At 48.1% G+C, this 26103-nt stretch overlaps 2 protein-coding genes across 2 annotated transcripts in view; one reads left to right on the top strand and one right to left on the bottom strand.

Moving 5' to 3' along the window:
- LOC119853686 (acrosin binding protein) overlaps positions 1 to 19772 on the top strand; it is a 73749-nt gene extending 53977 nt beyond the window's left edge. The window contains exons 8-12 of the mRNA XM_038397104.2: positions 14231 to 14363; positions 14666 to 14845; positions 14944 to 15111; positions 15191 to 15277; positions 18930 to 19772. Of these exons, the coding sequence (XP_038253032.1) occupies positions 14231 to 14363; positions 14666 to 14845; positions 14944 to 15111; positions 15191 to 15277; positions 18930 to 19043 (682 nt within the window). The 3' untranslated portion in view covers positions 19044 to 19772. The remainder of the gene's footprint in view (positions 1 to 14230; positions 14364 to 14665; positions 14846 to 14943; positions 15112 to 15190; positions 15278 to 18929) is intronic.
- A 137-nt stretch (positions 19773 to 19909) lies between these two features.
- LOC119858592 (protein Wnt-4-like) lies at positions 19910 to 26051 on the bottom strand. Its single transcript, XM_038409574.2, has 5 exons — positions 24716 to 26051; positions 24053 to 24291; positions 22206 to 22337; positions 21750 to 21892; positions 19910 to 20735 (listed from the first exon to the last, which is right to left on the bottom strand). Exons 1-5 carry the CDS (start codon positions 24778 to 24780, stop codon positions 20268 to 20270), a joined length of 1047 nt encoding a protein of 348 aa, XP_038265502.1. The 5' UTR covers positions 24781 to 26051; the 3' UTR covers positions 19910 to 20267.
- Positions 26052 to 26103: the final 52 nt, after the last annotated feature.

Here is a 26103-nt window from a genome sequence, read left to right as displayed (position 1 = left end):
TGAGTGAGTTGTCAGCAGACTGAGGCTGGCACCCAGACTAATAGAAAGATACAGGCACTGCAGCAAGCAGGCTGACTCTCCCAGCCCAGAGAGGGAATAAACTGGACCTATCTGAGCAATGGTTATGCCTAGGTAAAGAAATATGTGCATAGGAGTCTTTGCTGTTAGCCCATTTTCCTAAATGCTGTATTCCCTTTGGCAGTTAAATGCTACTTTAATCACCTGTTCTCACAGGTGCCCGGAGAAAAAGGACTGAGGGGTGCCAAACCCAGTTGGGCCTGTTATATTAACACAAATAGTAAACAGGGGACTGCACCCCAGAGATCCAGCCCCAGAGTGGTTGGACTGCCAGTTTCCACGGAGAGAGGTGAAGGAAGGCAGGCCTGCCATCTGAAGGCTGAATTCAAGAGAGACTAAAAGGAGTCTAAAGTACAGCTCTTGCTTCACCACCACGCACTGCACGGAGGCCATGAACTATGAAGGAAAGCTGTGGTTTGCAAAACTAAAACTTCAGGTATGGCCCAACTCTGTAATTCCTATGGCAAGGCAAAGATTACCATAAAATTTCACAAGATAAATCACTCACATTACTGGAAAACAAACAACTCCAGGCTAAATCTCTCCAATGGCACATTAATTTAACTCCTGAGATTATTCATATTTGAAATACAGCAGAACCCCGTAATCTGATTCTCCATTATCATTACACATATTGAATCTATTTCCTTAAGTTAAGTATCCTCACACCTTCTTGTCAACTGTCTAAATGGGCCATCTTGATTATCACTACAAAAGTTTTTTTTCTCCTGCTGATAATAGCTCATCTTAACTAATTAGCCTCTCACAGTTTGTATGGTAACTTCCAACTTATCTGTATGTGTGTGTATGTGTATATATCTATATCTATATCTATATCTATATCTTACTATATGTTCCATTCTATGCATCCAATGAAGTGGGCTGTAGCCCACAAAAGCTTATGCTCTAATAAATTTGTTAGTCTCTAAGGTGCCACAAGTACTTCTGTTCTTTTTGCGGATACAGACTAACACGGCTGCTACTCTGAAATCTCCATTATCTGGCTCTTGGTATTAACCAAACAACCAGCTCACACTGGTGCAGAAGCAGGTGATCTCTCCTGTGGCCACTAGATGGTGCTGCAGACTCTCACTTTCCCATTCTTCAGATTATCCCAAATAATTTTTGATTATCTGATCTGGCTCCAGTCCCAAATAGATCCAATAAATGGGGTTCTGCTGTAACTGAAATTCCACAGGTGCTTCAGCAGAACCAGCTGGTTTTTGCCAATGACAGATAAGCATTGTATTAAAGAGTCTCTATCATTGGGATGCTTTTACAGGCCTTGGATGCCTTCCTGGAGAATGGCCCTTGGAAATCAACCCAGGGGTGAAACTGCAACAATGAGCATGACACAGAACAGCAGTTCCATTGAAGAAGATACTTTAAAAAACAGACTGACAATCTCATGGAGATGGGAGTCTGAAAAAGAGTTACGTATCTAACAGATATGGTACCTGTAAAAAAACAAGCAAACTCTGTTCCTGTTATCATTTATCAACAATTGAAGGGATCCTGCCAAAGGCAAAGGTCTTTTCTTTGCCATAGATGGTTTCTGGTGCTAACACCTGATGAAGAAAGCCCCCATTTGATGTCTTTCTGGACTCTTCTGGTCAGATCTAGATGGCTGTGAATGCCATGTGACTTTTCTCTGGTACTAGAAGCATACCAGAGATGTCAACATGAAGTGCTAGAGAGACTCGAGGGGGTTGATGTAATTGCAGATGACACCTTAGTGTTTGGTTGTGGAGACTCCCTTGAAGAGATTAATGCTGATCATGTACTGCTTTATAGTATGTGTGATAGACCCAGGCCAGTTGGGTACAGCAGCGTAGCTGTATTGGGATCCAGGAAGTGGGCGGGCGAAGCCCGTCCACTGCTAAAGGACCCTCCCCCAGCCAAGAGGGGGGTCCACAGGACCTGGAAAGCCAAATAATTACGGGGGACAACTAATGAACAATGGGGACAGGGGTGCGGTTAAAGGGTCAAACTAAGGGAACCGGACGGCGACACCAAGCAGAGAACCCCGGACAGCACCCACTGCTCCTCGAAGGAGTCAAGGGAGTACAGCAGCGTAGCAGAAGGCAGATATATTGGCCACTGGATTAACAGTTTTCTGCTCCCTGACTTACCAGAGCAGGGGCTGCTCCAGGCTAAGGAGAACACCTGACTCCAATTAACCTGCAAAGAGTCAGGTAAGGCCATTAAGCTAATGTGACCACCTGACTCTAATTAAGGCCCCTCTGATAAAAGGGCTCACTCCAGTCAGGCAGAATAGAGCTAGGGAGCCAGAGGAGAGGAAGTGTGGCTGGTTAATGAAGACACCCTGGAGTCATTGGTAAGGGAGCCCTAAGGTAAGGGTAAAGAAGAGAGAAGCAGGAGAGCTGTGGGGAAGTGGCCTAGGTAAATGTAGCAACTCTGGCAGTGAAAGGTTGGCTGCTAACAGCTGCTACTATTAGGGTCCCTGGGCCAGAACCTGGAGTAGAGGGTGGGCCCAGGTTCCCCCCAACCTGCCACTACAGAAATACCTCCTGGGAGGGGAAGACAGACCCCTGTGGGACAGGAGGCTAAACTGTTTGGGAATAAGCCCATAGGGACAACAGAGACTGTGAGAGTTCTCTCACCAACCTCCTTGCTGGCTTATGATGAAAAGGGCTCAGTAGACTGTAACCTTGGCCCTAGAGAGAGAGAAGGGCTACGTGGAGGGTCACAGTGAGCCTCTGAGGCTAGCATAAACTGCCTAGAAGCACGGGACCCACGGGGACAAGGATGGAGCTCTGCCACATATGTCAGTGAATCTCAAACTGAGTGAGGGAAAAAAATGAGATCATACCCATCAGCTATGTTGTATATCAGACACCTTCTAACAGTACAGGGATTAAACCCAAGCCCTGAGAAGGTCCAAGCTATGTGGGGCATTCCTTCTCCATAAATGTGCAAGACATACAGCAATTTGTAGGATTTGTTAATTCATAAATGCATAGAGACCTTAAGGTCAGAAGGGACCATTAGCTCATCCAGTCTGACATTCTGTCACAAAAGTCATAGAAATGCAGGATTGGAAGGCCCCCAAAGAGACCATCTAGTCCCTCCAATTCTCTTCCCCCCCCCCCACCCCCCCATCGAAGCAGGATTAAGCATACCTAGATCATTCCTGACAGGTGTTAATGTGTCACAGGTCAGAAAATTTCACCCAGTTACTCCTTTATTGAGCCCTATAACTTGTATTTGATTAAAGTCTATCTTCCAGAAAAGCATCCAGCCCTGATCTGAAGACAATAAGAGATGGAGAATCCACTGTTGCTCTTGATAGTTTGTTCCAATGGTTATTCAACCTTACTGTGACAGTGCCTTATTTCTAATTTGAAATTGTCTGGCTTCAATTTCCAGACATTTGTTCTTGTTCTGCTTTTTACTGCTAGATTTAAGAGCTCTACAGTACCAGGTATTTTGTTCCCATAAAGGTACTGGACTTATACACTGTATTCAAGTCCTCTCTTAGTCTTCTTTTGGCTCAACTAAAGAGAGTAAGCTCTTTAAATTTCTCACTCTAAGGCATTTTCTTAAGCCCTTGAGTCAGTTTTGTGGCTCTTCTCTGCACATCCTCCAGTTTTTCAACAACCTTTTTAAAATTTTGGCATCAGAACTGGACACACTGTTCCAGAATCGGTCTCACCAATGCTGTATATGGAGGTAAAATCATCTTCCTACTACTCACTACTTCTCTGTTTATACATCCAAGGATTGCATTAGCCCTTTCTACCACAGCATCACAATGGGAGCTTGTCTGAGTTCTTTGTTGCTACTGTCCAGACTACAGTCCCTCATTCCGTAGGTATGGCCTGCACTCATTATTCCTATATGTCTGAACACACCATTTTGTTTGAAAGGGCACCCAGTTTACCTAAAATATTATGTAAAATTGTGAAGGAACTTGTAACTATTCTATGTGATGCTAGCGAGTGAGCATTGGAAGCAATTTTATAATAAGATTATCAGCCTGGAGCATTTGTATAGTGGGAAATCAAGTCTACCTTTTGATGGTTGATGAGTATTTGGATTACTGGGAAATAAATTCCCTTATATGCAACAGCAGCAGCCTCTGTCATTGAATGCTGCAACGCTCAGTTTGTCTGGCATGGAATTTCAGGGCTCTTGTAATAGATAATGGACCTCAGTTAGCATGTTGGGAATTTGAACATTTCCCATCCTCTCCCTATCACAGCCAGTCTAATGGCAAAGCAGAAGCATCTGTCAAGATTTCCAAGAAACTACTAGAAAAGACGACAAACTGGGATAGTGAAGATCCATGGACAACTCTACTGGGCTGAAGAAATACAGCAACAGAAAGCATGGGTGCATGAACAGCAGCCCATTATAGCATCTCATATCCTGTAGACCCTGGACTCCACTGCTCACCTCAAATAAGCTTTTGAAGCCAGTAGTGGTGGAAAAGGTGACAGACCAAGTTAAAGAGTAGTGACAACAAGCCAAATACTACTATAGCTAAAAGACAAAGAGCTCCCTGAGCTCCATATACAACACCTAGTCAGAGGATAATGAGCTCCTAATGAGAGAGACAAGAGGTGGAGGACTGGGACATGTATGCTAAGAGTAGCAAACATCATACAAGATGATAGTATAAAAACAATTCCACCATTGCAGCTGTTTCCTGAGATTAGCCAAGGAACAGCTGATCTCTTGGAATGATTTAAGTGAGTCCACATGGACGCAGCTACTAGCAACCCTAATGATTTGTCATAATGGTGATGCCAGAAAATCTAACAGCACAGAATTTTCCTGCAGGCAAACAGAGAGAGGGAAAGAGACTCAAAATATCATCACTTAGAATGGAAGAGCAATAAAGTTGCCTAATAAATTCAAAGACTAATTTAAATGATTGTTTCTTTTATGGGAAGAGAGATGTTACTAGTATGCTATATGTCTGTATATCTGGAAACAGTTAATAAAAATGTGCCAGCAGATGGTGCTTAAAAATCTGTACTATTGGTGAGGCCCATGGGCTGTTGAACGGTTGGATCACCTCTAAAGCCAGCATGTCCTTGACCTCTTTCTCCAGATTCTGAGCTGTTTTCCCAGTGACTCTGATAGGGGACACCTGATAGGAGGATTCACTCCCATCTCAGGGAAGAGATCCACCAAGGGGATCCCTTCTCCTTCCCCTTCCCCTCCCAGCCGTCCCTTACCAGGTCCAGGGGTCCCCTCACTCTCCTCCCATACAGCAGCTCGAAAAGGAAGAACCCTGTGGATTCCTGGGGTACTTCCCTGTACCGGAGGTGGGGCAGGTACTTGTCCCCGTCCTGCAGATGCTGATTCATAAGTCCTCAGCATCATCCTCAGGGTCCCATAAAATCTCTACCAGCCTGTTGGACTGAGGGTGATATGCAGAGGCCCAGGTGGGCCAGACCCCACATTTCTCCCACAAGCCCTGGAGCAGGGCTGACATGAAACTGGACTCCTGGTCTGTAAGGACCTCGTTGGGGATCCCCCGACTCTGCTGAAGATGGTCAGCAGCGCATCTGCCATGGTGTCTGCCTCGGCAGAGGACAGAGCCACCACCTCTGGGTAGCAGGTGGTGAAATCCGTCACCACCAGGATGTATTTCTTCCCTGACCGGGTCGCCTTGCTGAGGGGCACTGTGTCCATAACCACCTTCTGGAAAGTTTCCTCTATAATAGGCAGGGGTCTCAAAGGAGCTTCACCCTTATCCCGGGCCTTCCCCACCCTCTGGCAGGGGTCGCAGGACCTGCAGTACTGCTTGACTGCGTCACAGAATCTGGGCCAGTAAAAGCTCTGCAGCAGCTGCTGCCCAGTGCGCTGGATTCCCTGGTGTCCCGAGAGAGGGACATCGTGGGCCAGGTACAATGGCCTGTGGCAATACTTCTGGGGCACTACCAGCTGCCTCCTGATTCCCCACAGTTCTACTTCCCCTTGGGGAGCCCATTCCCAGTCCAGGAATCCCTTCTCCCACAAAAAGAAAAGGAGTACTTGTGGCACCTTAGAGACTAACAAATTTATTAGAGCATAAGCTTTCGTGAGCTACAGCTCACTTCATCGGATGCATTTGGTGGAAAAAACAGAGGAGAGATTTATATACACACACACAGAGAACATGAAACAATGGGTTTATCATACACACTGTAAGGAGAGTGATCACTTAAGATAAGCCATCACCAACAGCAGGGGGGGGAAAGGAGGAAAACCTTTCATGGTGACAAGCAGGTAGGCTAATTCCAGCAGTTAGAAGAATATCAAAGGAACAGTGGGGGGTGGGGTGGGAGGGAGAAATACCATGGGGAAATAGTTTTACTTTGTGTAAAAAGAAAAGGAGTACTTGTGGCACCTTAGAGACTAACAAATTTATTAGAGCATAAGCTTTCGTGAGCTACAGCTCACTTCATCGGATGCATTTGGTGGAATGACTCATCCATTCCCAGTCTCTATTCAAGCCTAAATTAATTGTATCCAGTTTGCAAATTAATTCCAATTCAGCAGTCTCTCGTTGGAGTCTGTTTTTGAAGCTTTTTTGTTGAAGTATAGCCACTCTTAGGTCTGTGATCGAGTGACCAGAGAGATTGAAGTGTTCTCCAACTGGTTTTTGAATGTTACAATTCTTGACGTCTGATTTGTGTCCATTCATTCTTTTACGTAGAGACTGTCCAGTTTGGCCAATGTACATGGCAGAGGGGCATTGCTGGCACATGATGGCATATATCACATTGGTAGATGCGCAGGTGAACGAGCCTCTGATAGTGTGGCTGATGTGATTAGGCCCTATGATGGTATCCCCTGAATAGATATGTGGACAGAGTTGGCAATGGGCTTTGTTGCAAGGATAGGTTCCTGGGTTAGTGGTTCTGTTGTGTGGTGTGTGGTTGCTGGTGAGTATTTGCTTCAGATTGGGGGGCTGTCTGTAAGCAAGGACTGGTCTGTCTCCCAAGATCTGAGAGAGCGATGGCTCGTCCTTCAGGATAGGTTGTAGATCCTTGATGATGCGTTGGAGAGGTTTTAGTTGGGGGCTGAAGGTGATGGCTAGTGGCGTTCTGTTGTTTTCTTTGTTGGGCCTGTCCTGTAGTAGGTGACTTCTGGGTACTCTTCTGGCTCTGTCAATCTGTTTCTTCACTTCAGCAGGTGGGTATTGTAGTTGTAGGAATGCATGATAGAGATCTTGTAGGTGTTTGTCTCTGTCTGAGGGGTTGGAGCAAATGCGGTTATATCGTAGCGCTTGGCTGTAGACAATGGATCGAGTGGTATGATCTGGATGAAAGCTAGAGGCATGTAGGTAGGAATAGCGGTCAGTAGGTTTCCGATATAGGGTGGTGTTTATGTGACCATCGCTTATTAGCACCGTAGTGTCCAGGAAGTGGATCTCTTGTGTGGACTGGTCCAGGCTGAGGTTGATGGTGGGATGGAAATTGTTGAAATCATGGTGGAATTCCTCAAGAGCTTCTTTTCCATGGGTCCAGATGATGAAGATGTCATCAATGTAGCGCAAGTAGAGTAGGGGCATTAGGGGACGAGAGCTGAGGAAGCGTTGTTCTAAGTCAGCCATAAAAATGTTGGCATACTGTGGGGCCATGCGGGTACCCATCGCAGTGCCGCTGATTTCAAGGTATACATTGTCACCAAATGTGAAATAGTTATGGGTCAGGACAAAGTCACAAAGTTCAGCCACCAGGTTAGCCGTGACAGTATCGGGGATACTGTTCCTGACGGCTTGTAGTCCATCTTTGTGTGGAATGTTGGTGTAGAGGGCTTCTACATCCATAGTGGCTAGGATGGTGTTTTTAGGAAGATCACCAATGGACTGTAGTTTCCTCAGGAAATCGGTGGTGTCTCGAAGATAGCTGGGAGTGCTGGTAACGAAGGGCCTGAGGAGGGAGTCTACATAGCCAGACCATCCTGCTGTCAGGGTGCCAATGCCTGAGATGATGGGGCATCCAGGATTTCCAGGTTTATGGATCTTGGGTAGCAGATAGAATACCCCAGGTCGGGGCTCCAGGGGTGTGTCTGTGCGGATTTGTTCTTGTGCTTTTTCAGGGAGTTTCTTGAGCAAATGCTGTAGTTTCTTTTGGTAACTCTCAGTAGGATCAGAGGGTAATGGCTTGTAGAAAGTGGTGTTGGAGAGCTGCCTAGTAGCCTCTTGTTCATACTCCGACCTATTCATGATGACGACAGCACCTCCTTTGTCAGCCTTTTTGATTATGATGTCAGAGTTGTTTCTGAGGCTGTGGATGGCACTGTGTTCTGCATGGCTGAGGTTATGGGATAAGCGATGCTGCTTTTCCACAATTTCAGAAACAACTCTGACATCATAATCAAAACGGCTGACAAAGGAGGTGCTGTCGTCATCATGAATAGGTCGGAGTATGAACAAGAGGCTACTAGGCAGCTCTCCAACACCACTTTCTACAAGCCATTACCCTCTGATCCTACTGAGAGTTACCAAAAGAAACTACAGCATTTGCTCAAGAAACTCCCTGAAAAAGCACAAGAACAAATCCGCACAGACACACCACTGGAGCCCCGACCTGGGGTATTCTATCTGCTACCCAAGATCCATAAACCTGGAAATCCTGGACGCCCCATCATCTCAGGCATTGGCACCCTGACAGCAGGATTGTCTGGCTATGTAGACTCCCTCCTCAGGCCCTTCGTTACCAGCACTCCCAGCTATCTTCGAGACACCACCGATTTCCTGAGGAAACTACAGTCCATTGGTGATCTTCCTAAAAACACCATCCTAGCCACTATGGATGTAGAAGCCCTCTACACCAACATTCCACACAAAAATGGACTACAAGCCGTCAGGAACAGTATCCCCGATACTGTCACGGCTAACCTGGTGGCAGAACTTTGTGACTTTGTCCTGACCCATAACTATTTCACATTTGGTGACAATTTATACCTTGAAATCAGCGGCACTGCGATGGGTACCCGCATGGCCCCACAGTATGCCAACATTTTTATGGCTGACTTAGAACAACGCTTCCTCAGCTCTCGTCCCCTAATGCCCCTACTCTACTTGCGCTACATTGATGACATCTTCATCATCTGGACCCATGGAAAAGAAGCTCTTGAGGAATTCCACCATGATTTCAACAATTTCCATCCCACCATCAACCTCAGCCTGGACCAGTCCACACAAGAGATCCACTTCCTGGACACTACGGTGCTAATAAGCGATGGTCACATAAACACCACCCTATATCGGAAACCTACTGACCGCTATTCCTACCTACATGCCTCTAGCTTTCATCCAGATCATACCACTCGATCCATTGTCTACAGCCAAGCGCTACGATATAACCCCTCAGACAGAGACAAACACCTACAAGATCTCTATCATGCATTCCTACAACTACAATACCCACCTGCTGAAGTGAAGAAACAGATTGACAGAGCCAGAAGAGTACCCAGAAGTCACCTACTACAGGACAGGCCCAACAAAGAAAACAACAGAACGCCACTAGCCATCACCTTCAGCCCCCAACTAAAACCTCTCCAACGCATCATCAAGGATCTACAACCTATCCTGAAGGACGAGCCATCGCTCTCTCAGATCTTGGGAGACAGACCAGTCCTTGCTTACAGACAGCCCCCCAATCTGAAGCAAATACTCACCAGCAACCACACAACAGAACCACTAACCCAGGAACCTATCCTTGCAACAAAGCCCGTTGCCAACTCTGTCCACATATCTATTCAGGGGATACCATCATAGGGCCTAATCACATCAGCCACACTATCAGAGGCTCGTTCACCTGCGCATCTACCAATGTGATATGCCATCATGTGCCAGCAATGCCCCTCTGCCATGTACATTGGCCAAACTGGACAGTCTCTACGTAAAAGAATGAATGGACACAAATCAGACGTCAAGAATTATAACATTCAAAAACCAGTTGGAGAACACTTCAATCTCTCTGGTCACTCGATCACAGACCTAAGAGTGGCTATACTTCAACAAAAAAGCTTCAAAAACAGACGCCAACGAGAGACTGCTGAATTGGAATTAATTTGCAAACTGGATACAATTAATTTAGGCTTGAATAGAGACTGGGAATGGATGAGTCATTACACAAAGTAAAACTATTTCCCCATGGTATTTCTCCCTCCCACCCCACCCCCCACTGTTCCTCTGATATTCTTGTTAACTGCTGGAATTAGCCTACCTGCTTGTCACCATGAAAGGTTTTCCTCCTTTCCCCCCCCTGCTGTTGGTGATGGCTTATCTTAAGTGATCACTCTCCTTACAGTGTGTATGATAAACCCATTGTTTCATGTTCTCTGTGTGTGTGTGTATATAAATCTCCCCACTGTATTTTCCACTGAATGCATCCGATGAAGTGAGCTGTAGTTCACGAAAGCTTATGCTCAGATAAATTTGTTAGTCTCTAAGGTGCCACAAGTACTCCTTTTCTTTTTGCGAATACAGACTAACACGGCTGCTACTCTGAAACCTTCTCCCACAGGAATCTTTCCCTGCAGCCTTCCCCAAGCGGGTCTGCAGCGCTGTAACCAGCAAGTTCCCTCAGCTTCTCCAAGGAGGGATCCTTCTGCAGCTCAGTCTGGAATTCAGCTTCTGGGGAAGGGTGTGGAACCTGTTCCCTCTCGCTGACTGGGCCTGGGGTCACCGCTCTGCTGAGCCCTGTCCCTAGTAGCTCCCTCCCTGCTGTGGGATTACTTCCCAGCAGCACGTCTGGACAAGGCAAACCTGGTTGGCAGCCGACCTGCCCTGCCTGTATTTCCCCCACCCCCCCTCAGCTGGGGTCTTAGCTCCCACTGTGCTCAGCGCTGCCCTTGCTGTCCCAGTGGGGGCAGGCAGCGAGCTCACTGCTTTAGTCACAGCATCAGAGCCAGCATGAGCCCCCTCTCTGGTGTGCAGGGGGGCAGGGAGCATCTTTCCCTCCCACTCAGCCCAAGGGATCTGGATGGTGGCAGGCAGGTATCCTGAGCCTAGAAGCTCCTCCCCACTGCCAACCAGGTCATTTGCATTTCCACTGACAATTTCAGTCTCCCCTGATTGGTTTCCTGGATTCAAATTCAAATCCTTGGCCATTACAGGAGCAGGGTCTGGATCCTGTCCCAAATAGACACAGTCATCCCCCAACAGGACCTCACAGCCGATATCTTGGAGAACCCCAACTACCAGCCAGCCTAACTCCTCCTGTGTCTGCATAGGGATCTGGGTCATAGGCAGGGTGAAAGGCTGCATACCTGGGACCTTCACCGAGGTCACACAGCCCTGCAGCATCTGGTGGGGCTGCACCACCTGGGGCCTGACAAGGGTTCTCTCTGTCACAGAATCTTGCCACCCCAGGAATGTCTCCCCATTGCCCATCACCTTCTGCTCCCACTGTGGGTCCGAGGGGCCTGAGCCCAGGAGAGTCCATGCAGACATATAGGCCAGACATATAAGCCTGTCCACCACCCACCCATCTGGCTGATGGCATTTATAGCCTTGGGACCCAGCCAAGGGAGCTAGATACCAGGCTTTTCTGCAGGGTCCCCCTGGTTCAAATTGCCAGCCTGCTCAAAGGCAGTGAGGTGGGCATCCACATCCCTCACCTTATTAACCAGGGGCAGCAATTTAGTATCAAGGTTCCCTGCAGAACAGGCACCCCAGGGTATATCCCCACTCACCCCGGGAAGTCTCCTATGTCTCTTCTCTCCACCGTCGCCAATTCATGTTGCTGCTGCTTCCCCTGCAGCTCTCTCTTGGGCTCTCGTTGTCTCTCACGGTCCTCTCGCTCCTTCTCACTGTCCTCCAGTTCTCTCAGATTCAGCTCCAATCCCATCCATCTCAGATCCCCTGATGGGGAACCCGATCTTGAAGATCTCCATCGGGTTGGGGACAGGAGTCATGGGATGCCTGGCTACCACTCCAGCTGCTCCCATATCCTCTTGTAGCCCCATTTGGGTTAGGAATCTGCTCCTTAGAGTGGTCATCGTCCTCCAGCTGCACAACTAACTCTGCTTTGGTGAACTTTCCAAAGCATAATCCTCCCTTTTTGCACAGGTTTACAATGTCCTTCTTAAGGAGATGGTGATGGGAACAGCGAAGTGATGGCCTAAGTTGTTGTGGACTCACAGGCCTGCATGCTCTCAGCTCCCTACGGTTTCCAGGAAGAACCCCTACTGTGCCAACCCTTCTCCAGGTCACCACTTCTCTCCCACGGTTAAGCCGCAGACTCCTGCACCCCTGGGATCGCTCACTGCAGTCCCCAGGGGCCCCCTGTTACTGCAACAGTCCTTCTCGCTGGTCACACACTCCCAGGGGTTAAGCGTAGCTCCTCCGCCCCCCGAAACCGCTCCTCTCTGAGTCTTCAGCATACCTGGTCCTCATTAATCTCCCTTCGTTTTACTGCTTCCCCAGTCATTTACTGCAGGAAAAGCCATCCACGGGGTGCAGTACGTCCCACCGCTACCACCAGTTGTCAACAGAGTGTGGGGGAGTCGGGGCCCTGCACCCCACACTTCCTGCGATTCACTGTGACTCGCAGCCAGCCAATAAAACAGAATGTTTATTAGACGACAGGAACACAGTCCAAAACAGAGCTTATAGGTACAGAAGACAGGATCCCTCAGTCAGGTCCATCTTGGGGAGTAGAGAGCCCAGACCCCAGGGTTGGGCCTCCCTCTGTTTCCCCAGCCAGCTTCAAACTGCAACTCCCTCCAGCCCCTACTCTGGCCTTTGTCTCTTTCTCCCCCCGCCCCCCGGGCAAGGAGACCACCTGATTTCTTTGTTCTCCAACACCTTCAGTTGGCACCTTGCAGGGGAGGAGCCCAGACCATCAGTTGCCAGGAGACAAGGTGTCGGCCATTCTCCATGCAGACCCCTGCACACCCCTGCCCTCTAGGGCTCTGCAACAATCACACACCCTTATCCCACCACCTAAATACTTAAGAAATGCATAGGGGAAACTGAGTATTCAGAGAAAACATTAAGAACATTCCCACTTCGTCACCCAAGGTCAGGCTAACCAGCCTCTTGTTACCTCAGTCATCTCATTTATCCTTTATTATATTGATACTTCACATTTTTCCTGTCCTCTGACACTTCCCTAATATTCTAGATTTGTTAAATACTATTATCAATGGCTGAATGAACACCTCAATACTTCAAAATTCTTTTAAAACTCTTGGGTGAAAATTATCAAGTCCTGCAGTTAATATTATTTATATTTATCTGCTGCTTCCCTCCTACTTATTGTCAGAATATAAAGTATTTTGTTATCACTGCAAGCTATGAATGTCATCCAGCTTCTTTCCAAAAACAGAAGTATTTATTGAACATTTTCGGCTTTTTCTGCATCATTGACCATTTAGACCATCCCTTTCTAGTAATAGGTCCATACCATTGCTAGTAATCCCTTTCTAGTAATAGGTCCATACCATTCTTCTTGATATATGTTCTTCATTGTCTTTAATCCTACTGGCCATAGATTTTTCACTGGTATGTTTAGCTTCCATAAGAACAGCCATCCTGGGTCAGACCAAAGGTCCATCTAGCCCAGTATCTTGTCTTCCAACAGTGGCCAGTGCCAGATGACTGAGAGGGAATGAACAGAAAATCATCAAGTGATCCCATCCCCTGTCGCCCATTCCCAGCTTCTGGCAAACAGAGGCTAGGGACACCATCCCTGCCCATCCTGGCTAATAGCCATTCATGGACCTATCCTCCATGAATTTATCTAGTTCTTTTTTGAACCCTGTTATAGTCTTGGCCTTCACAACATCCTCTGGCAAAGAGTTCCACAGACTGACTGTATGTTGTGTTGTGTGTCACTACAGCTGACAATAAGCAGTTCTCCAAGATCTAATTCCTGTATCTTCAAATAAACAAAACTAGCAAGAACTGCAGTAGTGCCTCCTGATAATGCTCAATAATGCTCCTCATTGTAGAAATTCCCCTTCACATATTGATAAATATACACTAAATAAACCCCCACAAACGTATTACACATACAAACACTGCACACATGCCTGCCACTTGTACAAACACGCAGAACTTCTGGACTATGAGCCAGTGCAGCACTCTCCGCTCATCCCTTAAAGAACCAGCAGGAAACTACAGATCCCAGAAATTGACTTGCTGTTCCTTTCTCTGTTTCTTTCTCTGCATTAGCCTCTTAGCTCTGGAAAGGGATGAGGCTCTGGTGATTCTCTGCTATGCAATGCTGGAGGGCATCTGCCTCTCATCAGCCATTACCCAGGCTTGGAAGCGAATGGAGGCAAGAACCCTTGATTTTGGGGATTCGGTAAGAATCACTATCTAGCCTCTGTGGCAACACTCTCTAATCCCTCTTAGCAGTTCTTCCTGACTGTAGCATCTCGTACAGGAGTATATGAGAACTCCACAAATAGGCAGTGCTCTGGCTCTGCTCTCTACAGTCCCTCTTGGTGGAAGAGGCTGGGGCTGGAGTGACTAGATTATACATTAGTTGGCCCTTGAAGCATAGGAGGCCCTTGAGACCAGCTCTCTGTCTCCCCATGCCCCCTTCCTCCCTGCCCCATTCAGTCCACCACAGCCTCTTCACTTTGCAGTTGTCTTCCTCTCTAGGTGTGCGATAGTCTTGGAAGGCACCACATGGATCTGTGCCCTGACTGTGCCTTCTGCTCACTGAAGAGGGAGCAGTGCCATGCGGTGTCAGATTTGAGACGTGTTCACTGTGATGCTGGGACCTTCACTACCTACATCAACCCTGAGATCTCTGCCCAGTATCAAGCTGTGGGCAATAAGGTACAGACCTGGCTCTGCGGCAGATTTTTGGATTAAGCACAACCAGGGCATTGCAGTAGGGAAGTTTACCTATCTCTAATCCTCCCCTCCGTTTGCAGGTTGGTTCCCTGGAGGCAATGGGGTATTATGGGATGGAGGTGTACGGAGGGCTGCGTGCACATTATTGGTGTGACCGCCTGGCCACACATGGCTGTGATGACCCCCGTGTGATCCTTTGGCTGCAAGTGGAATATGCTTTCTTCCAAGGAGGAGACTTCCCAAACAAAGTAAGTGCCGAACTCCACTGTCCCCTCATCCCTTCTCCTCGCCTCTATTTTCTCTCTAACATTTCACTCCTCTCCCCAGATCTGTGACTCAGACAGAGTTCAGCACCCTAATTACTGTGCATTCAAGAGCCACCAGTGCCTACAGCGCAGCCTCAGCAGCCAGAAGGTGAGGACCAGCCCCACTCCCCAGGGATCTGCCCCGTTCCACACTGACCATTCACTGTCCAGAATGGCAGCCCTCCCAACTTCAGTTTCCCCATCTCCTGGCTCTTTCCTGCCCCAAGATTTTCCCCTCCTGCAGGACTTGAATTGGGGGTATGTGTGGTGGTACTCTCCTAAGCTCCACCCAAAAATCAAGCTTCACCCACTTGGGTTTCCAAAAGGAGATGCCACTTGCAGTAGACAGTGCAGATGTTCAAAACATGATCAGACATCCTCTGCTGAACTCTTCAGGCTTGACTCCTCAGTGGGATTTGGTTATACCTAGAACCAGGCACATACCATGTGCCTTAGACTCGTGATAAAATTTAAAATTTAAATGTCTATCAAAAAGGTTTTCTAGTCTTTATGATTTTGAAGAAAAATCTGAGTGTAATCGATGCAATGGTGCCATTGGGGAGAAAACAGCGGAGGAAGGTGCACCAACCACTAAGGCGGAGGAGAAATCCACCTGACCCCATGTCAAGGCTGAATCCCCACTCTGTCATACCAAGTACAGAAGGTGGGGACCCGCAAGGATTCTAAAAATTAATACTGGCCACTCCAGGCTTGTATTAAACTCCCAAGGTTACAGCTTTTCTCTGATATTGGCTTAGTAAAATTGGCTTGGTCGGGAAAATGCCACATCTGGTTTCCACCTTAGGGCTCTGAACTGCTGACGGCCATGCTCGGGTGTTAGCCCCATCCTAATTCTGGCCTTTCGTTTAAAAAGTTCGTACTTATTCGTGTGTTCTTTAGGCATTTTAGCTGCTACCTCTGCTAAGGGTCCACTGAGCTGCGGCCTCAGTTCCATCATATACTGGTCTATGGGGTGTTGTATCCAAGGCAGGCCCTTTTGAAATTTTCTAAGAAGGCCTCTGTATCATCGCCTACCTTGTATGTGGGGAATTTATTGGAACGGGGAGTGGCACCTGGAGAAGGACTGTTAGGGTTACCTGGTGGATCCAGCTTAGCCTTTTCCAGCTCTCAGCGCTTCAGCTCCATTTCTGCCTCCGAGTGCTTCATTTCCGAGTGCTTCATTTCCAAGCGCTTCTCCTCTCCTCCACTTCCAAGCGCTTTGCCTCCACTTCCACCACTTCCACTTCCAAACACTTGTCGTCCTCTTCCAAGCGCTTCATCTCTAGGAAGAAATTCCTTTCTGCCTCAGTTAGAACTTGGCCTGAGTTAAAGGCATCCCTCCATCCTGGCACCTGGATCTTGGGTTGGGGAGGGCTGACCCTTCCCTCCTGGGAAGTTCCTGGTCCCCCATCCTTTCCCTGCATTTCTGTCATGGAGCTGAATGTTTGGGCTTGATTTGGGTCTGTCTTCCCCGTGGCCTGCCATTTTGGGGAGATTGGTTTCTCTAGGATTTCGGTGCCTGACCTCAACCTCATGCACAGGCTGCCCTACTCTAGCCTAACTATTTTGTTGCCACAAAGCTAGAAAAGAAAAAAACAACTGCTTGTTGGACTCCCAGGCTCCTTTGGTGTGCCTGTTCCCCCTCAGGGAGAAAAGAAAAGAAAAGAAAAGAAAGGGAAGGGAAGGGGGGGGGGAGATTTCCTGGCTTTCAAGCAGCCAAAAGGAAAAATGTGTCCTTTTAAAATCCTGAGGTCTGTGCTTCTGGTTCAAAATGATCCCACCACTCTGCCACCATGTCAAGGCTGAATCCCCACTCTGTCACTCTGAGTGCAGAAGGTAGGGGCCTGCAAGGATTTTAAAAATCAATACTTGCCACTCCAGGCTTGTATTAAACTCGCACGGTTACAGCTTTTCTCTGACCTTAGCTTGGTCAAACACTGCTACCACCCAAATGCAAAAAAAATCCCTTTGAACCCAGGAAGGAGCACTTGGGAATTCCTCCCTGTGGGGTACCCTCAAGCCCTTTTACCACCCCCCTCCGGGGAAGAGCTGAGAAAGAAAACAAAAGAAATCAGCTGTGGTTTCCAGCTAATTAAACAACATATGCACAAATCTCTCAGGACACCAAAAATCCAAACCTGTTCTTAAAAAAGGTAAATTTTATTAAAAACAAAAAGAAAATACATCTGGAACTTAGGCTTTTGCTAGATTTTAAAAGAGCAATTCCAAAAATCAAGCACCCAAAATAGCTTTCTTGTTCAGTTTAAGGGTTACAAGCAAACAAAAACATCTGAAGTTAGCACAGAGGAGATCCACAATCCAAAATAAAGAATAAGCCTGATCAAATTTATCTAAACGTTCCCTATCCAAATGATTCCTTCTAGGGAAGATAATTTTTCATGCCTGGTTCAAAACTTACACAGCATTGCTGCTCTGTCCCTGCAGCCCAGAAAACAGACAAAGGGGAAGTTTCTTTCCCCATTTTAAAAAGTTCTAACCTTCCCATTGGCTCTTTTGGTCAGTTGCCCACTTTTTTTTTTCTTTACCTGTAGGAATTTTTAACCTTTTATGGGTAAAGCAATTAAAGAACAACTACCAAGAGGGATTTTACAGCTAACAGGCTGGGTGTCCATCAAAGGGAGCTATCCCACCACTTTATTATCACACCCCATATCCACCACCAGAGTCAACTAGCCCCCCCCCCCCCGGGGTCCACTCCTTCTCTAAGACCTTTGGCTTCACAGACTGGGGGCAGAAAAGTTGTGTCTCTTCCAGGCACCGTGCACTAGGGGCACAAACTGAAAGGTCAAATTTTGCACAGTAGATTATGCAAAATTCCATAAATTGATCCTCCTCCTTTCTTCTTATTCACAGCTGTAATTAGATATAAAACAAATACCTTGTCACGCTAATATCCTGGGACTGACATTGCTAACAGATATTACCACACCCACCTTGTCTCTCAGAGAACAATGCTGACATTTTAAATCAGCATAATTGGACATGTGAGTTAGCACCCACTGAAATAAACATGGCAGGTTAAGCCACTCAGAGCCCTTGTTTCAAGCTGTCTGCACATTCAGGCAGATGTCATGAGTTCATATTTTGAAGGTTTTCTTCACAACCATCAGGGCTAGAAACTTAGGTCATAAATTTGTAGAGTTTAAGGCAGAAGGGACCATTAGACCATCTAGTCTGACCTCGTGTATATCTCAGGCCCTTAACCTTCAAAAAGTTATTTTTAATGAAATCTGAAATTATGGAGAACAAAATGGGAGAAAAATAAATAAATCCTAGGTCACCAACCTAGTGCAGCCCAGCCACATTTCCCATCAGGAATCGCCCCTCTGCCACTTTGATTGGTTCTCCCTACCCAGGATCTCCACCCTGCAGTGACCTAGGAACAGGACCCTCTCTTCCAGGCCCTCCATTGGTCAAGGGACAGGCTCTCATACTTGCCGGGCTCATGTTACTGGGAGACAGCGCCTTTCACTCCCAGGACTCCCTTTGGCTGGCGTTTGGGTCCCTTGACTCTAGAGTGGAGGGGAGAGAGGGGTCTGCACCAATCTCTGGGGATAAGGTTGTCTATCTCTCTATCTATCTATCCAAATGCATCCGATGAAGTGAGCTGTAGCTCACGAAAGCTTATGCTCTAATAAATTTGTTAGTCTCTAAGGTGCCACAAGTACTCCTTTTCTTTTTGCGAATACAGACTAACACGGCTGCTACTCTGAAACCTATCTCTCTATCTATCTGCTCAGGTGCTTCGTCATGGTTGCCGCAGGAATGAGACATATCAAGTGCTGAGTGAAGAGAAAGGCGAGGAGGAGGTGCTGCTCTGGAGCCAGAAATTCTTCAGCTTGACTGAGGGATGAGTGGAGGAGAGAGGACAGAGGGAGACCCCAGGGAGGAAGGCAAAAGGGGGCATAGAGCATTGAATGGACCCTATGGAGGCAGAGAGATGAGGAGAAACTTGATAGGACCTGAAGCAACTTTTCTCAACCTCTGTCTGGCTCTCTGGTGCCCACCCCTACTTTCATCCAAGAGCCACAGTCTCCTCTCTGCTCCATACAGCAGTGTGAATGACAGCACCCCAGAATTCACTGGGGAATCCCTGAACTTTGGCATTTCATTTGACACCAACCCAGGCACTGTACAGTTTCACCTGTCCCCCAGGTGCCTCCAAGGCTCAGCAGCTGGGAAAAAGATTCCAGCAACAGAAGCAGCATCAGCCCTGGGGTGATCCACTTGGAGTCTCTGCCAGTTTCCAGGTTCCTGCTTGATGGCCCTTGCCCAAAGCCCACAATGTCTTTTACCCTCAGGCCTCCTGCCATGGGCACCACCAGTGGGGCTGTTTCCTATATATTATGTTTTGTTTTATAAAGAGCCTGTTCAGCCCATGCACTTCACTTTCTCTGTTCTTTTAGCTGCTGTTCTTTTTTGAACCACATGGATCCTTTCCCTACTACTCCTTCCTCCACACTAGCTTTGTCAGCAGTGTCTCTTGCACTCCTACTGGTTCCCCTTGTGCAACCACACATTCACCAATGACCCTCATTTAACTGCATACAAAGGGCACTGGAGTCTGGACCTTCAGAATGGACTCTGAGCGCAGTCTCCCCCACCCCAGTGCACAAAAGTTCCCACCTGAAGGGCCGGTGGGTGCAGCACCCAGGGTTTCACACATACAGTAGCTAACACTCACATCTTTTGCTAATACAATAATTTTATTCCTAATATTTTAAGGGTTTATTTGACTCGGTGTTCAACCACTTGTCCCTCCCCGGCACACACAAAAAATACAGAGAATGCCATCACAAGCGAGTAAATCCAAATCCCTTGAGCCACATCCCAGACAAACCGCTCTGTAACAGGGAAACAACCTCTGTGCAGCCCCACCAGAGATACCTCCTCTGGAGCAATCCGCTCCCTCTTCATCAGGATGGTAAAGGGTGTTCCTTCCCCACACATGCTTTGTATATTCCTCTCTGGAGCTCTCAGTCCCTATCTCAGAGTCATCCCCTCCCCATGTCTTCCCCAAGGTTCCCCTGCCTCTGGGTGCTAGCACACTTGCTCCCTGCCCCCGGCTCAGCTCCCTGTCACCGGCAGGTGTGCACCTCCACAAAGTGGCGGCACTGCTTGCACATGACTGAGCAGCACCAGCGGAACTTGCAGCTGCATCTCTCCACCACCTCAGCCTGGGCCGTGCGGAAGCCTCGCCCACAGCACAGCAGCTCGCAGCCATCCATGGCGTGGGACGTCCGGTTGCACTGGCGTCCAGAGGTGCCAAAGACCCCACTGTGGGGGTTCCAGTCACAGAAATCTGGGCTGGCCACTAAGTAGACCAGGTCATGGGCTGTGTAGGGTTTGAAGCGGGAGCTCTTGGGCACCAGGAGCTTGCGGGACCCAACCCGCTTTGGATGAACCTCTGTGGCCCCCTCAAATTTCTCTTTCAGGACATTGCCCACCTTGCGGAATGGGGGCATCACCTTCCAGCAGGTGCGGACCTCGCAGGAACCTGACACTCCATGACACTTGCACTCTACCGTCATGTGGGACAGGATGGCCTGGCAAGCAGAAAGTGTGTCAGCAGGAGGTGGAGGGCCTCATGCAGCCCACCAGAGGGAGCCAGGGAGAAGTAGACCTAAGCCTGCAGTGGAACTTCTCCTTACTATCCAGGGGGTGCTGCATGTGGGGAGTGTGACCCAGAGAGTCAGGGAAAGGGAGGCCTGGGGAAAAGGGGTCTCTCTAAGGTGTGTGACAGGGAACAGAGAATGAAGCGAGGCTGCTCACAGGAATATGAAATATAACTGATCCATTCATCAACTGAAGGGATCCACTATGAGGAGAAAGGACCTGCCCAGAACCACAGTGATCCCTTTGCAGAGGGATATGAGCAGGCCTTCTCAAAAATGAGAAAGGGATCCACTCTGAGGTAATAGGAGAAGAGATCTACTCTGCCACAAAGGAAAGGAACGAGCCACTGTGAGCCAGAGGGAGGGTCAGGGACTTACTCAGGAGGCAGTGGCTGGGGAAAGTGATCCATTCATTCAAAAGAGGTGAAGGGATGGGGAATCTCCTGAAGGCAGAGTGAGGGAAATGGATTCACTTTAAGAAAGAGGCAGAGGAAGGGGAATCCACTTCTAGACTTCATCGGATGCATCCGATGAAGTGAGCTGTAGCTCACGAAAGCTTATGCTCTAATAAATTTGTTAGTCTCTAAGGTGCCACAAGTACTCCTTTTCTTTTTGCGAATACAGACTAACACGGCTGCTATTCTGAAACACTTCTAGACTGTAATAGGGAAAGAAAGCTGTTCTGAGGGAAGTGGAGCTGAGGAGTTGGGATCCATTCCAAGGTATATAAGGAACAGGCTCTGCTCTGAGACGAGCAATGATAGACTCTGAAGGAAAGGCAGGGAATTGGATACAATCAGAAGGGAAGGGGTCTCCTCAGAGGTAATCAGTTTGTGGGTGCCACTCTAATCTGGACAAAGGGAGTGGGGGATGGGACTAGCTCTGGCCCCCAGTGCGGGTCCCAGACATCTGGGTATGTTCCCCAGCACATGGTACCAACCTTACCTTCCTACCAGCCTCATTGTTGTGCAGGTTCATGAGTGCTTGGCTGGAGGAGATACCACGGCTCCGCTCGGGGTTATCCACAAAGGCTTGAGAAAAGGCAATACCATAGGACAGGTTGTCAGAGCAGCCTGACCACTGGAATCCTGGGGAAGAGAGAGAGTCCATGAGGCAGAGAGGCTGCTCCAGGTGTGGGGGCAGATCCAGAGGTGTTCAGGCTTCCCAAACAGCGAAAAGAAGAGCACTCTGCTGATCTTTCCCTGGCCTCTCCCTTCCTATACTCTTTTCATCCCAGGGGCATGCAGGGGCAGTACTCCCCATCCCCATTTATTTCTCCGCTCTCCTCTGCACCTTCCCAGAGCTATGTAGCTAGCTTTGTGGTCTGCTCCCGTTCATCCTTCCACTTCTCCCCATGCCAATGCGGGGCTTCTTTCTCCAGCATCAACCACCTTCTGTTACCTTCTGGGCTGACTCCACGGATCTTGCGATCACATCCACACTTCTCCAGCTCCCCACGGCTGCAGGCCCGGGTCACAGCAAATGCCACTCCCGCAGATGAGATGGCATGAATGAAAGCAGACTCTCGTGTACCTGCAGAAGAGACAGAAGCAGCCTTTGGAAGAAATAATTTCTTCAAGATATGTCTAAGGAATTTCTCCTTCAGTTCATTTGCGGAGAGAGAAAACATTGCAGTTTCATCATTAGACACAGGGAGGCAGCCTGAGATATGCAGGGGCTATGTGATAATGCTGTGTCATTCACAGAAAGGAGACATTCAACAGAGATCAGGCTGGGTAAATCATTAAGGGGAGTTTTGCTACATCCTCAGAGGTCTTGGATCCCATAGCAGGGAGAGGATAGCCCCTCCTGGGAGGGCACTAGGGAGATCCCACATGGCATGCATGCAGCTGTCTCATGTCCCCAACAGCGAGGGAAGGGGATGGAAGTCTCAGAAGGAATTTTTTAGGGGGAGAACCAGAGAGCTTGCAGTGAGATTGAGGGGGTCATCCCTCCAAGTGAAGGGCCTGGAGCCTCATTTCTCAGAACTAAAGCAGGGCAAATAACTAATTTTTTGGTTTGCTGGCAGTTCTGAAGAAAAAATAAATAAAAAGATTTGGGTCAAACTGAAACAGTAACATATTTTTGGAGAAGCAAATTAGGGAAAAATCATTTTGGGTCAAACAAAACATTTTGTTTCATTTTTGGAAATTTTAAACCTTTTTAAAAAAGCAAAGAAAATGAAGGGCTCTGTTCACAAACAAGGAGTAGGCAGTGCCCCCCATAATAACCTTTAGCTCAGCAGTTGGGGCACTTATCTGTGGGAGGGAGAAAGGAAGGCTCCCAGGTGCGTGCTCAAGCCATTCTGGGGTGGAGCTGTCTTGAGATCTCCTACTAAAGCTGTTCCACTGTGTATAAAATACTTAAATAGTCATTGAGCCACAGTGAGAGACAATGAGAATGACTCTTTCGCCCAGTGGTTAGGCCCCCCCAACCTGAGAAGTAGGACATCTGTTTCCAGTCCCTGTGCTAATACATTTTTTATTTGCAATTATATAATTTATATTTTAATAATTATTATAATTATCCACAGTAGAACACCTTCAACAGGAAAGATTGAGTGAGCCCCACATCAGAATACCCTGGCGATTAGGATACTTTTGTGGTAAGAAGGACAGCTGGGGTCAAGTCCCTGCTCCTGAGCATGATTTTGAACCTGGGTCTTCTACATTCCAGGTGACTACTCTAACTCTTGGGTGAAAAGGTTTGGGGGGAGAGGGAACACCTCCTCCTCCTGTTTTGTGAAGGATACCTAAATCCCCTTGTAAAGCTAGCCCAGAATATTGAAACATTTTCTTTTCCTTTTTTGTTTCAACTGAAACAATTCACCAAAATCAATACAAAATCACTGTATCTTTCAGTTGATCTGAATCTACTTTCCAAACACAAGCACTTCCCCTTGGGTTTGGTGAGCATTAGGTTTAATAGTATGCATGACCATTAGGATGAATAGTCTAGGTGAGCATTAGGATCAGTGTCTGATTGACCATTAGGGGTAGACTTAGGGAGAGGTTTAGCCAGAGTACTAGTGTTAGTTATAGCATGTGTATATAGTTTAGTGTTCCTCTTACTATTAGAATTAAGATAAGCATGGTAAGTTTAGGGTTTGATTTGGGGCTAGTGTGAAGTTTTAAAAGTTAGGTTTAGTGTGAGCATTAGGGTGGGGTTTGGACATGAGCCAAGAAGTTGGGCATTGATGGCAAATGTTCCAAGCACTGCTCAGATCTGCCTAACTCTTGACCTCTGACCTTGTATGGCAACCTTGCCAAAGACCTGTAGCCCCTGCAGAGTGGAGCAATTCCATCGGCGGTTGTGAAATTGGTGCTGACACTCCTCTATGGCCAGCTCTGCTCCGTGCTTCACTGAGTCCATGGCTTCCGCTTGCCGCTGGCAGATCCGCACCTGCTCCTCCACCAGGCCCTTCAAGCCCTCACAGGCACTGGAATCTTGCAGAGTCCCTCGTAGGGAGGGCTGCTTTGCCAGGTGCCTGCAGAGAGGGGTAGAGGTAGTTAGCCACACTCAGAGATGGGCTATGGACACACTAATAGCTCAAAGGGAGAAATACTCCTTCATAGCAAAAAGAAAAGGAGTACTTGTGGCACCTTAGAGACTAACACATTTATTAGAGCATAAGCTTTCGTGAGCTACAGCTCACTTCATCGGCTGCATTCCTTCATAGCCTCATTCTTAGAAGAACCCATAGGGATACTCTCAGACTCCCTCTCCCCCTGTGATCAGACTTCCATCCACCCCCGGGGGATCCCCCAGCCTCTCTCTTTGGGGTGCTGAGGTCTCCCACACCTCCCCTTTCCTGTGAGATCTGCCTATCATCTCTTTTGTGGGGATTAGGGTCCCTCACCCTCCCTAGGGGACCGTTAGGTCAGGCAAACTCCAGACCACACCATACTTACAGCCAGGTCACAGCAAGGATGTGCCGCACTGAAATTAGCACAACATACAGCTGGACAATCTCCATCTTCTTCCTGGAGAGATCTTAGCCACAGCCCCTCTGCCTTAGCTGCACAAATGCCTTTCCCTCCTCCCCAGCGCCTGGTGCCACAGTCACTCCCAGGGCAGTCCCAGTCCAGCACTGTGGAGAGCAAGTACCCCCACCCTCCACAATAACCATGAGCTGTCTCTGGGTGCCTTTCAGCACGGGAGCCCTGGGGGACGAAGAAATCTCCCAGGTTAGCACTGTAGGGGCATTTACAGCACCACTGTCCTCTAGGGACTGTGAGACATCACTGGAGGGTCAGGGACAGGGGCTCCACGACAGCTCTCCCAGAAAGGGGGCTCACATGGTAGAGTTCAACGTGAACAGCAAGCAGCCCCTGTACACACAATTCCACATGCAGAGTCTTTAAGTCCACTCCTCGGATGAATGCTTTATACTCTTGCCCTCTTTCCCCTGCAAATCATGCTGCCCAGAAGCCAGCAGGGGAGCAGAGTGAGTCCCTATTGGTAACTAATAGGCTCCTCTATGCAGTGAAGTCCCAGTGGCACCAATCTGCTGTTATGTGGTGATTCAGTTCTCCGGCATCTTTTTCTACCACCAGTCCCTTTGAGAAGCTGGGGCGTGTCCCAGTGCTGGTTCCCAAGAGTGGCGCACAAAGAGAGCTGGTGCTGGTCTGGGCCTCCTTCACCTCCCAGCTGCCTTTCTTGGTAACTTTCTCTTGTCTGGCTCCTCCGGGCTAGAGATTCCTCTTTTCTGTCCTGCAACCCTCATGGCTACAGCAAACACACACAGCTCAGGCTGCTGCTTTCTGGCTCTCTTAACTCTTTCCCTGGCAGCTCTCCTCCCCGCCTTCCCTCCGCCAGACTGAGGTGAAGGGACAGCCCTGGAAATGGGGTGGGGGGGTAATACCTCTCCCTGGGTGGGCTATTTGTGAAAACTGACATGGTCTAGGTTGGTAAATATACCTCCCTCCAAAAAAAAACCCTGCACTGTGGAACCTCTGAGGGATTAGGCAAATTTAACTCTTGTGTGCTGGGCGCAGAAACATCCTGAGAGAAAGATCTTTCCCCTAAATAGGACTGGGAAACGCCCACCCTCCTGTAGGCTAAAGAAGGTTTAATTCCTCATGTAGTTAGTTACAACTGGCTACACTTCTGGCTGTGGCTCAGGACTCATGTCATACATATGAGGTAGTCTTTTTTGTCACAGTCTTTACTGAAATTGCCCGCCATACAAACAAGGCTGGATAGTGCTCTGTACTATGGGTCCCTCTTTCAGTCCCCCTCCCCCCAACTTTCATGTCTCCATCTCTCTGTCTCTTCTTCCCTCCTCCCAATCTTGGTT

The sequence above is a fragment of the Dermochelys coriacea genome, chromosome 1 (genome assembly GCF_009764565.3).
Source record: "Dermochelys coriacea isolate rDerCor1 chromosome 1, rDerCor1.pri.v4, whole genome shotgun sequence".
NCBI classification, from domain to species: domain Eukaryota; kingdom Metazoa; phylum Chordata; order Testudines; family Dermochelyidae; genus Dermochelys; species Dermochelys coriacea.
The sequence above is the reverse complement of the archived record's forward strand: the minus strand, read 5'-3'. Positions and strand labels throughout refer to the sequence as shown.

Coding starts and splice junctions, on each gene's coding strand:
- LOC119858592 (XM_038409574.2), bottom strand. CDS start 24,780: ATGGAGATTGTCCAGCTGTATGTTGTGCTAATTTCAGTGCGGCACATC. Junction 22,338..24,052: donor TGGCAAGGTTGCCATACAAG/GTCAGAGGTCAA, acceptor TCTCTTCTGCAG/GTACACGAGAGTCTGCTTTC. Junction 21,893..22,205: donor CCGTGGAGTCAGCCCAGAAG/GTAACAGAAGGT, acceptor TCTCTTCCCCAG/GATTCCAGTGGTCAGGCTGC.